Source organism: Mesitornis unicolor, unplaced genomic scaffold (genome assembly GCF_000695765.1).
Source record: "Mesitornis unicolor isolate BGI_N332 unplaced genomic scaffold, ASM69576v1 scaffold11914, whole genome shotgun sequence".
NCBI classification, from domain to species: domain Eukaryota; kingdom Metazoa; phylum Chordata; class Aves; order Mesitornithiformes; family Mesitornithidae; genus Mesitornis; species Mesitornis unicolor.
In genome coordinates, this window is record NW_010179477.1 from 40961 (window position 1) to 53174 (window position 12214).

The following is a 12214-nucleotide window of genomic DNA, read 5'->3' on the forward strand; positions in this document are numbered from 1 at the left end:
ATTTGCATGTAGCCTTGGTAGTGCAGAAGACATTAGACCTCTGAATTTGTGACTCCACAATGTTGAGAGAACTCATTTTAATTGCTTTTTGGAGATTTTAAAATTCATACAAGTGTTATGTTTTTACATTTGGAGCCTGTACCATAATAATCCCTTTGTGCTCTACCAGTAGAGAGATTTTATAATTTCTGTCTATTAATTTTTGCAATTCTTCATGCAGGTAAGTCAAATACACTTTAAAGGCTGTGTGAAGCTACACACGCTCTGCTGATGTTTTTTAGTTTCACCCCTTGAAAGATGAGTGAGCATCTGTTTTATGGGAGCCAGTAAAACCTTAACACCATTGCATTCCAGCATGCACATGTACACAACTAAAAATAACTTAATGAGGTCTTTTCCCTATGGCTATGTCTGTATTAGCAAATGCGGTGCAATAGGAGGAAGTATGTGAAGTGGTTGGTACTGGACATTAACAGATTTGTGTGTATTTGACCTTTTTTCTTCAGCCTAGCTCTGTTTTGATCCATGTCAACAGTGGGAGTCCATTCAGTGTTCTCCTGGAGCACTTCTTTGTGTTTTGTTTCAGATAAAGTAAGCCAGTGCATGTGCTCCAGGATGGCTCCACAAGAAACAATGAAGGGCACTAAGTGGGCACAAACAGAAATTTTCGTCCAAATAGGCACTCTCCTTCTAGACTGACATATTGAGGCAGCCAGAGGACTGCAGAGTCTGGAGGAGAAAGTGACTGACTTTTGGTTTGGTGCTAGCAGAGACAGAACTAATTAGGTCAAATCTGTTTCATCACTGTGAAGTCACTGGTCACTGTCTCTGGGCTTCGATGCCTAAGGAAATGCAGGAACATTAGTCTGAAAGTAGATTGGTTCCACTGGACACTCCTACACGTGTTACTCGGAATGAACGTGACCTCACATCAACGTCCCTTCTTTTACTTTCACAATTCAGTAAATTCATTTATCGGTATAGCACTGTCCGCATGGATATTTAAATAGGTTAAATACTTTGAATGCTAATTCGTATAAACATTTCTATATAACTCTTGATTATCCAAGTCTTTCGGCACATACTTGGGGCAGACTGTTTCCCTGTACGTAACAGTAGGGTCTGCATGTAGAAGAACCAGAGAGGATGAAGATGTACGATTAAATTCACTCCATCTAGCTTGTAGAACTGATAGCTAAAGTCAGTGGTATTAATCAGGATTTGGCTATGCACACCTTCTTCTGTAATGATAACATTGCTATGGTATACACATGCTACCAGAATTTTCAGTTTAATGACTTACCAAAATCCTGATAAGATCCTTTTGTTCACATTCTTCTATACTAGTTACATTTAATTTCTCCTTGTATTTCTAAAAAGGAAAATGAGTAAGAAATTCAGTTTTTGTGTAGCAAATTTCCTACTTTAGTTTTGTGACTGTGGACAGAAACTTACCAGTATAGATTCAACTTCAGAAGGGGTGGCCTTTGTCTGGTACATAAGCATTTCTTGAGCAATGTCTTTCCTGTTTTCAAGCTTGTTCATTTTGTCGTAAGTGTCAGTATTTAAAACAGACCACCCCAGGAACTGTGTGAGAGTCTGGAATAAAGCCAAGCAAAGTGGATTTGACACCAAGACAATGAAGTTAAACTGACAATTTGAGCTTTCTTTTCTTAAACTCCAGTTTCTGGTAGTGCCCTTTGAGAAGTGATGTGTAACTCTACTTGTCAGAGGCCTTTATCTTCTGTTAGGTCTGTTAGCACCTCACAGTAGTTGTGTATCTCAACCTAGTAATTAAGGTCCCATATTACCATTTTGTAGACAGGACTTTGAAGCTTATGTAGCTTAATGTAGCTGAGTGGACTTGGATGCACTCTGTAGCATCTTATCTTGCCCGAGTGCATGTGAACATGAACGCTCTGGGAACTCCCATGGTCGTTGGCAAACAGCACACCGTACCTGCTTACCCATTGCTAATAGGACACGCTGACTGTTACAGAAAAGTCAAATTATTGAAAATAAAACTATATCTGACTTTTGTTCATTATTGGAATGTTTATGATCTCATAAATTTTCAGGTTTATAAAGGGAAATAAAATTTCTGATTCTTAAGAAACTGTATAGTGAAGTAGACAGACGTTTGCTTAGAAGTTAATACAGCCTATTTGAAATTTTTAGACATCTACATATTACTTTTTGCAGTAATATTTTTTTTATCATATGGCTCCTTAAAGCCTCTAATCCTATTAAGCTTACTTCAATGATCTGTTCATCATACTCGTCAAAAGGCTTTCCATCTTTCCTGTTGTAAAATGTTGCAACTCCCACAATTTCTTCTTTCTTGTTGACAATAGGCAATGACAGGACGTTTTTGATAACCCATCCAGTCTCATCCACTGGTCCTTTCTGTAAGAAAGCCAAAGAACAGGAAACGTGTATTTCTTTGGAAGTAGTAATACAGCTGTTGATACAGGCAATATGACACTAAGACCCATGCATCACGAAGGGGAAATTATTTTTGTAATCAGCTGTATAACTAATTGATGGAAAACATTGGCATATTTCAATACAATATCTATAATTATTAACATTACAGGAATTACCTGAAATGTGAAATATTCATCCGCTGGTGCGTTCATCATGTTACAAATCTGTAGCATAAAGAAAAGCGGACATTGTTTAAGTGGAATATAATGTGCACCAAGACTTGGCCTGATATTTTAAAAAGGCATATTTATTTTCTAAGCTAACAGCAGTGAACGCCCTCACTAGCTAGAGAAATTAAAACTATTCTTACTACATTACACGTGGGTCTAACAGATGTCATTCTAGAACACTTGAGGCAAAGTCCCTCACGATTAATAGTTAAGAAAAATAGTTAAGAAAATGGTTAAGAAATGGTTAGGATATGGTTAAGAAAATCACTTCCAGTTTAAAATGTCATAGGGGTTTATAGAAAGAAGTAGCTGAGTACTAAGCACTCTGTCCTTACTGCTATTAAGAATGCCATAGGATTACTAATAACTGCCATACATCACACCTTTGAATTATGTATAGTGTCTATGCAAGTAGAGATCAGGAAAAAAAACAAAACAACAGAAAACCTGTGTACATGATGATCTTCTTACTTTGACATTTTGTTGTGAGACTTAGTTAGCACACCTGGAAGGTGACATCAGATGCACACATTATTCCTCCAATGTCACCACAATCAGAGGGAAATCGTGCTGATTTGGCCGTTAGTGCTGCGGGCTTGTCTCCATCCAGACTACTGATTCACATGATTTCCCTGGGAAACGATGCTGGAAGCAGCAGCGTATTTTCGGAGAGGTTTTTGGTCATTGGGAGGTTTGAGGTTTTTTTTCCTTAATCGGAAGAACTGCATGAACTAAAACTTTTAGTTTTTACTTTTGCTATGAACTTACAAATCCATTTTCAGCAACATATGTTGGCAATCCACTGACAAGACACCAGTGATCTGCTGGAGGTGACCTTTAGAGAGAGAGTGACATGGAATTATTTGTCCGGTACAGACACGTTGTTATTCCATCCCAGCAAGGCACCGCACGGTCACAGGCTGCCAGCCAGTACTCACGGAATGACTTTGATTTCTTCTTTTCCATGTAAAATGTAGTCAATAATCTTATAGAAGTTGACTTCCTAAATAAAAAGAGAAAAACGTGTAGGTGACCTGTGCAACCTCAGTGTCAAAATTAAGAGTCATAAAAAGAAAAATTAATATCCTCACTCGTCCATCAGGTGTCTTGGGGCCTTTGTAAGGCTCTGCCTCCCCCAGCCGGATTGGCCACTCATCGTAGAACTCCTGAGAAAAGGATACACAGGGTTTAGCAAAAGGAAAAAAAGATCAGTTCTGTGTTCATAAATAACATGGTATCTGTGGACAGAAATTTTATTTTTCCTTCTCTAGGGTGTACTATGGTCACATTTCAGACAATATTAAAACATTTTTCCAGGCAAGAAGTGGTTGCAAGTAAATTGCAGGCTAATCTGAAGCTTGTATCTGAATGGTTGTACAGCTGAATTGTTGTTTTAGAAGGCAGGTATTTATAAAGCAATAATCAGACCTGCACTTCTCTCTTCTACCCTTTCTCACATAGAGTTCTTAACATGAAAAATAATTTCAGAATTAGCCTTTATGTTTATTGTGATTGTGTCCTTTCCCGTGCTTATCTTTTGCATGTATTATTTGTAACATGGATAGATTTTATGTAAATTATCCCAAAGGGTTAGAAAGCTTGGTAACTTTGCGTCTCGGAGAGACATGCACTAGAAATACGCAGAACAAATTAATTAGAAGGATGGATCTTATAAGTTAATGTTAGGAGTAGCACATTTCTACCTAGCAGGCAAAATGATGGTTACCTTCTCCTTGGTCATGTCCAGCAAACCAACGGAGTATCTTTCACAGTTCAAATACATTCGAATAGTGTACAGTGCTTTGTGAAACTGCCGCTCTATATCTGTTAGCTCTTCAAATACTTTGTTGGCGGACCACAAAAGCATCTATTTACAACAAAGGAAAAACAGGGTGAACGTTCACAGCAGTAAGAAAGTGTAAACACATGAATCCTGGGCATTCCAGAATAAAATTATAAGGTGTGTAACTATTGCCAAATTCAAAAATTAAACACATGCTATCCTTACTTCAATAGGCATGCAAGAATATAAAGTAGTGGGAATAGTAATGGTTTCACACAAAACTAAAGTATCATCAGTAACAAATTCTTCTGTACCTGACTCCTTCGGGTTTCAATATTGTAGAGATAGGACGTATGATTATTTCTTAGGACCAAAGATATAAAATTGAGGTATTTTTTAAAGACCTGAAAGTGACAAAGAGCAAAAATAAGACAAAAGTGACAAATCAAGAGGCAGATTCACTCAAACTACGTGTTGAGCTAACTGTTGTACTGCTGTGTGACATTTGAGGTTATTACCTCTTCATCCTCTTTTGAGAACTCAGTTGCATTTAATTTGTTGAGTGCCATCACAACAGCAAGCACCTCTTTGCCCTGTACAATTGGGACTGCCAACATATTGACTGTTGTATAACCAGTTTTTTTGTCCAGATAGTCAGAAAAATGGTTATTCTGAAAGAGAAGAAACCACAAATGAAACACATTATAATGAGTTGCTACTCCAGGAACAAACGATAATTTCATTTGATAATTTATATTTGCAATACTATGAGCACATTGTCACAGTCCAGTAAGTTTATACTCACAAAAAAACCCATCAACATTATGTCTACAAGCTTAACTTAGGCATTGGTTTTGAATATGACTTCTGAAACCAAGTTCTGTGGAGATTTTTATTAGAATGCTGAGAAATTTGAAGAATTAAAAATACGGGAAAATCTAGACTAGGGTAATATGACTTTGTGGCTCCCTGAGAGTCTAATACATGTGGCTTGCATTTAAGAGAATTACTTCATAGCTATGTTAATATTTATTATTATTTAATCATTTGACAATGTTTAAAACTACTGTCTGCCCTGAAGGTACATGGCTAAAAATGCTTCTGGCAGAGGCATCCCCAGCAGCTACGCGCCTGGCTGAGCTGTTTCTTACTCCTTCCTGTCTGACAGACTCCCGTCCCTGCTGCTCCAGTCCAACGTGCTCTTCTGGTGAACAGGAAGGCACGGGACCAGGGGTACCAGGACACAGAGCTGGTTATGTTGTGTGTGAGATCCTGTGGGAATGAGACCACGTGGCGAATGAATGAACCACAACTAACTACCCTCAGCTTCATCCTTGAAGACAAGTGCCGAGGAGGGTTTAGTAAAAGCTCTTCTTCTCCTTCTTTCATGCAAAAATTACTGGGAAGCTGATTCTTGTTTCATGAAAAACTGTTTCATTTCCTCATTCGAAGAAATTCTTGGAGTTTTCTTTGAAATCCTTTAATGTTCTCTTTAATTTAAAAAAGGGATTTGAAATTTGTCAGGGAAATCTGTTTGCCAAGGGTGGTTGTGTTTTGTGACCTTCTTATGACAATATATCTAAATGAGCTGAGTTATGATGGAGGGGGTTGAAATCTGTCAATATGAGCATACTGAGAAGTGACATGGTTCTACTGAGAAGCTAAAGTAGCCACACTCTGCATTCACCGAGCCTTTTCCATCCACTCGCCTCTGCCACTTCTAACAACTCAGTGCTCAAACTGCTTCTTCAGAGAGATGAGCACTCAAGTGCTGGTCTACGGTCAGTGGAAGACTCTCCATAAATTTTCTTTCATGGGTCTACTTCTGATTTCTCAAGCTGATGAGCAGTTGGTGCTAAATGAGAAAGTCGAGAGGGAGCGAGTGGCCTGGTCACCAGGAAAGGTCAGGCTGCATTGTAACACCATGGACAGGAATGTAAGCCAGTTAGAGGGGTGCCAAAGGATGGGATGCCTGTTTTAAGGATATCCACTTGGAACCAAGATTCCCCTGCTGTTAGCAGGTGTCTGTGAACCCACTTTATAAAGTGACTGACTTGTTGCTGCATGTCTAGCCACAGAGCTGATACCTATTATTGCTGTTAATTATGATATTAGCTTAGGCAGCCAAGGTCTGCATGGGGGATCTTAAGGTCTCTTCCTTGCTGATGGGCTGGAGGATGCTGCATAATGGAATTTCTGCTTCATAAAATATGCACAAAGTTACTTAAACAAGCAAGCAAACAAACATACAAACATTTTCTATGTTGTAAAATCAAGCATGAAAAGGCTAGGAGATGCCAGAACTAAAATTGTTTGTCTGCTATTTGGATCTTTCCTCTTATTTCCTTTTTTCCCCTTTTCCCTCTCTAGCAATTGTTTCTGGTATATGTTGAATTTATAGCATATACAACCCTGAGAAGGTAGACTGGATTTCGTTTGCTCTTCAAAATGTTAGGGGTTTTTTTCTTCAGTTCTTCAGATTCTTTAGACAGCCCATCTTTTACATTTACGTTTTAGATTTCCTTCTAGGACTGCATTTCTGTGACAGGAATTAAATGTGTGGAAGTAACCAATATGCTTTCTCTGTGATTGAATGTATCAGGCTGTGTTTGGGTCCCGGGAAAGCATAGCCAGTTCTGAATACATTGTCCAAGTGAAAAGGGGTTGCTTTCTCTGTTTCTGTCAAACTTTTCCTGACTTTTTTTTGTGTGTTGTTTTTCGTAGAGAAAGTTATAGGGGTATCTCACTTAGCAGGCATCCAGGGAAAACACGAGTCAAGTTGTCTCTGCTATGTAAGAATCAAATACCGTCCTGCAGTCTGCCAAACAAGTATGTTATTACAGGGAAATATTTTATTTCTTCTGAGTTGTATTACCTGCTGACACAACCATCCTGCTTCTGGCTGTGGTTTTGAGCTTCAGTAACAATTTCTGAATCTCTGACTGTTTTAGTCATTCAAAACAAAGTAAATCAGATAGAGAATTAGGAATGTAGTCCCTCCGCCTCACCAAGAGCTTCTAGCAAAATGGCAGGGCCAAAGTTCCTGGTTTTAAGGTGCTGTATGCTGCTGTGAGGGAATAAAAACAATTCAGAGCCTCCTGGATCTCTGAATCCTTAAAAGGGACCTGCATATACCAAATGAGCTGAATCAGCAAGACACAGCTGCTGAGTCTTAATTAGTTTAACAGCTCCAGACTGAAGGTACAAGCAGTGATGTTCAGAAGAAACCCTTTGGTCACACAATTCTTGCAGAGGATAGGAAAATTGGAAAGAATGCCAGCCTGTGTTAATGAACAAGAAGTTCAGTGACCACAAGCCATCATGAGTTGTGCCTATGTAGTGCAATGCAGAAAGACGTAAATACTTCATATCACAGGGGCAGCATTCCCACAGTACATACAGAGACCTCTGTCACACATGATTTGCATATACAAGCAAAAATTTGTGCTTAGATTTAGGCTTTACTGAATATTCTGCGCATAATTGCCAGGAGTTTTGACACCTTTATTTCCAATCAACGTTTTAAAATATTTCCTCTTGAGAACAAAAGCTCCTTTCATTTTCAAAGAAAATAATTTTTCACAATGTCTGGAAAATCATGTTCATAGATAAGTAAGCCAGAAATAAGCTCTGCAGTACCAGAGCCAGGAAGGCATCTTGGTGCTCCCATGAATATAGGAATGTAGACACTTGGTCTATTGGAGCCCAATCTTTTGAATCCAACCATCTTTCAGAGAAAGGTTTTAAATTTCAGCTCTCAGTTACATCATAAAACAGACTTTTAAAAAATATAAGGGAAAGGCGATCTGTTGATAACTCTGGAACTGTAGTGCCTTTGCAAGCATTTTCTACTAGCTCAATTTAAATCTAACTTATCTAGCTGTTTACTGCACGATGTTCAGTTCTGTAGATACACCCTAAGATGTGCAGCCTGCACTAAACTAGTGCCAGCTCACAGGAGGGGAAAATCGGGATGCCTCTTTGTGCTCATCTTTCTGTTGCAGGTGATAGAAGGTAGCTGCAGAGGGGTCTGGCAGGCTGCTATGGGTCTAGCCCATACACTTGAAATTAGCAGATAATTTATGTTTATTGATTCTCTAGACCATTACATCAGTTTTATTTCACTGTAACTTGCCAACACTACTACACATTATTATGAACCTCTTACCAATGAAATGTCAGTGTAAGTCTCTATTTTTAGATCATTTGGTCTCAAATTTTCAATTCCTTTGAAGTTTTATAAGCCTAATTTCCATCTCATAGTGAGCAGTGGAATTTATGAAATCAGAAGTCCCTGTTGTGAAAACAGTGTGGCTACACCTCTGTGAAAGGGAAAAATAAGACCATTCTTTCAAAAAAGACATTTTATTATGTTTGCTACATGGCAGTTACCAATAAACTTGCTTACTGAGACTATACCCCATCTGATTTTGAATTGCAGCTAAACTGTAAGTCCATGTCTGTAACAAGGTAAAATAAATATAAATGAGAAAAACTCACTCCTCTGGAACCACGGGCATTTCGAGAAGAAGGTTAATTTTAACAGGGTACGATACTTCATAATTACATAGGCTTCTGTTGTTTTGTTGTTTTTTTTTAAAAATCAATGTTATGTTATTGTTTCTGAAAAGTTCTTGCTGATGGGCTGCCCAGAAGGAACCACCCATCTTGTGTCTCTCTTATTGCATGGCTCTCCCTGCGGATCTCAGTTCCTTTCTTGGGAGTGATATGTTCTTCTGTTTCCTTTTACTGGTATTTAAAGACCTTAGTTGTTTCATGATGAATTCTCCTTCGTTGACTGGTTCTAGATATCCCACAATTCTTTCAGCAAACTATGAAAAAGATCTCTGCCAAAATTTCTAATTTTTCACGGGCTTTATTCTATGCCAAGCTTAAAAAACAATGAAGACCATCATTCTAATGTTCACTGACCCGTCCTATAGTATTTCATAAAGGACATTCATCCGCAAATTATGAATGTTATCTTGGGATTTGCTACACAGTGCTCCAGAACACTGAGCTAAGCCTTGAGCATTTCTGATTGGATTAACGACAAAATACAGCCTGAGGCAAGTGAGTTTGACACTATTGGGAACTCCAGGTCAAAGTCTGCAGTGTAAATTATCCATTGAGCGTAAATTTGATCTGAAAATGCAAAAACCGTTGCAAGTAATGAAACAGTGTAGGACCTGTTAATTTGGTTTCCATCGCACATGCAAAAGTGTGTAATACAAGTGCAGGAAAGACAGAGAAATGGAGCAGTGTGACAAGCAACTTAAAATGAAAGTGTAAGGAAACAAGGCTCCTTCTTCCCTGTTCAGCCAGTCAGGGTAAGGACACCCTGCTCTGGTTCGTTTGAGGTAATAGGAACAGCAGCTCAAAGTTGTTAGTCCTGAGGCTTCTCACATCTCCAGGATGCTTGCATATTCCCAACTGCTTTTAATTCGGCACACCATCAGCATCTTCATTACAGATGTGGTTTGAAATGTTAGGAAATGAGACTTTGCCATAAAACTTTGCTTCCTTGACTGGGGACCTTGCTAGGAAGCAGCACGATGTCATTTTGTTCTTGTCCATTTACGTCTTGTTTTTCATATCACCATGACTCCCATTCTAAAAACTCAATGTTCCTTCCTTCTTGTGTCGACTCCGAGTGACATGTGAGTATGTGCTGTGCAGCCTTTTGAGTCTGTCAAATTGCATCAAACATCACAGTTAAGGAGACATGCTGAAACTTAATCCTGCAGCTGAGGTGGTAGTGCCTAGAGAGCAGATGCCTGTTTTCCTCCGCCTTTTTCCTCACAACGCACAGAGGAGGAGTGGCTTTCTGGGATCCCTTGCAGTTATGGCTGCTTTGGTCTTGTTGGGCTGGAGGTTCTGGGTTGGACAGATGAGCTCAGACTGGTCAAAATGCACCATCCTGGGTGTGGAGCACTACTGGAACAGGAACCACAGGGACCTCTGATATCAGGAGCTGGTGTCACTCTCATCATTATCACACATTTCTTTGCACCCTCTTCACATGTTTCTGTTGTTCTTTCTGGTAGCCCTGCAGTGTTTCCTCCTATTCCTGATATTCTGTGCTCCCACTTGCGTTGGCTCAGATTTCTCAAACAAAATTTTTAACACGGAGTAGGTGGTACTGGTGTGCTGTATTGCTTCACCTCTTATTTCTGCTTGCCCTAATTTCAACACACAAATGTTTTTGTTTCATAATGATATAACTGTATGAATGGAAAATAAAAAGCAGCTATGAAAATGTCATCAGTCTGATTCAGAACCAAAACCAAGTTGCTAAATGAGTTGGCCAGTCATGAGGTCACACTCAAAACATCTCGCATTGTCAGGGTTGTAAAACAACTCCACTTTGCCATGTAACTTACTAGCACTGCAGATCAAATTGACTTTGGTATCTTCAAGATAACTAGAGTTTTGAAACGGAATCACGTAGAAATTAATATACATTTAACAACATTTGGGAGTTGAACTTTGCAGTCGTGTCACTGAAATGTCCGCTTGGTACCTGACTATTTTTGTTACTGGCTATTTTGCAACTTTTAAAAATTGAATCTTTATTATGTTGCCTTAAGTATTTCTTGCACATAAAACAAGAAAATTAAGCTAAAAGGGAGCTTTTAATTTTTATTTTCAATGTTTATTTTTTCTTCAATTTGAGAAGCTTTCCTCTTCACACAAGTTAATTCAAGTAAAGAATTAAAGGTTTGGTTTTTTCTTCGGGAAGGCATGAGTAATAGAAATTTGTTCTTGTGGTGAAAAGTTTTCTTGTAAGTTGACTGAACCATTGTCTTTATAACAGATTGGAACACATTTCAAATTTTCCAGTTAATATTTACTGTGCCGAGTGTGAGTTTATGACAATTTGTTTGTTATTACCATAGTGATAAGATAAAATAGAGGAGCAGACATCAACACTTACAACGTGAGTTCTTCTCAGGTAGAAGGCTACCTCTCCTTTTTTTCTCCCTTTTGTTTCTTTCAACTCTCGTTACTTTCCAGACATTCTCGTTACTTTCCAGGCAGTACTTCTGTAGCATTGTGTGTCTTTGTTCTGGTTTCTTCTCATCTTAACAACTCTGAGTGTGTTTCTCAAGAACTTCCGCCTAAGGTTGCTTAGATAATCTTCCTCTGGCTTTTGAAGCTTTTTTCAACATACTCTGCCTTGTCAATACGTTGGATACTTGGGTTTCCTCTCCAAGATCATATTGTCAGAGGATTATCAGAACATGAGTTAAAAACTGAGACATCTTATTAGCAAGTGAGTGCCCTGCCACCAGCTCCACCACAAAGTGACCCCATTCTTTCCATTTCCGGGGCAACCAGTTGTACCATTGACCATTTTGCTCTCTCCTGTGCTTTCCCACTACATGGGACGTTTGACATGCACGTGCTTGATTCCAGCAATGTCTCAATTTCCAGCAGGTCTCCTTGCTGCCACATGGGAGTTGGAACCCCTGAAATGCAAAATCATGCTTCCCTTTGCACTTTTCTCTCCCCTCTTCAAATAATCTTTGATTTAGTTTACAATTTGGTGTTGATTCAAGAACTGGGATGCAGTGTCTCTTTTAACTCGTTCCAGGCTCAGACAGCCTGAAGTCTGGGCACCAGTGCCTTCTCATGAATCTGAAACTCCTGTCACTTTAGATAGACCTGGAACTAAAGTCTCTCCTACCCTTGCATTAAGAAGAAGTAGAGCTCCCAGAAACAAACAAACAAACAAACATAAAAGACTCATGCAAACTGAAGCTGGATCAGT

The 12214-nt window shown here is 38.9% G+C and overlaps 1 protein-coding gene across 2 annotated transcripts in view; it reads right to left on the reverse strand.

Moving 5' to 3' along the window:
* PDE6C (phosphodiesterase 6C, cGMP-specific, cone, alpha prime) overlaps positions 1-12214 on the reverse strand; it is a 29601-nt gene that overhangs the window by 13172 nt on the left and 4215 nt on the right. For both annotated transcript variants that reach the window (XM_010182800.1, XM_010182801.1), the window contains exons 2-11: positions 4959-5111; positions 4755-4844; positions 4384-4524; positions 3749-3823; positions 3596-3660; positions 3426-3492; positions 2604-2651; positions 2257-2406; positions 1456-1599; positions 1304-1372 (exon numbers count right to left, since the gene is read on the reverse strand). In XM_010182800.1, coding sequence (XP_010181102.1) covers positions 1304-1372; positions 1456-1599; positions 2257-2406; positions 2604-2651; positions 3426-3492; positions 3596-3660; positions 3749-3823; positions 4384-4524; positions 4755-4844; positions 4959-5111 — 1002 coding nt within the window. The remainder of the gene's footprint in view (positions 1-1303; positions 1373-1455; positions 1600-2256; positions 2407-2603; positions 2652-3425; positions 3493-3595; positions 3661-3748; positions 3824-4383; positions 4525-4754; positions 4845-4958; positions 5112-12214) is intronic.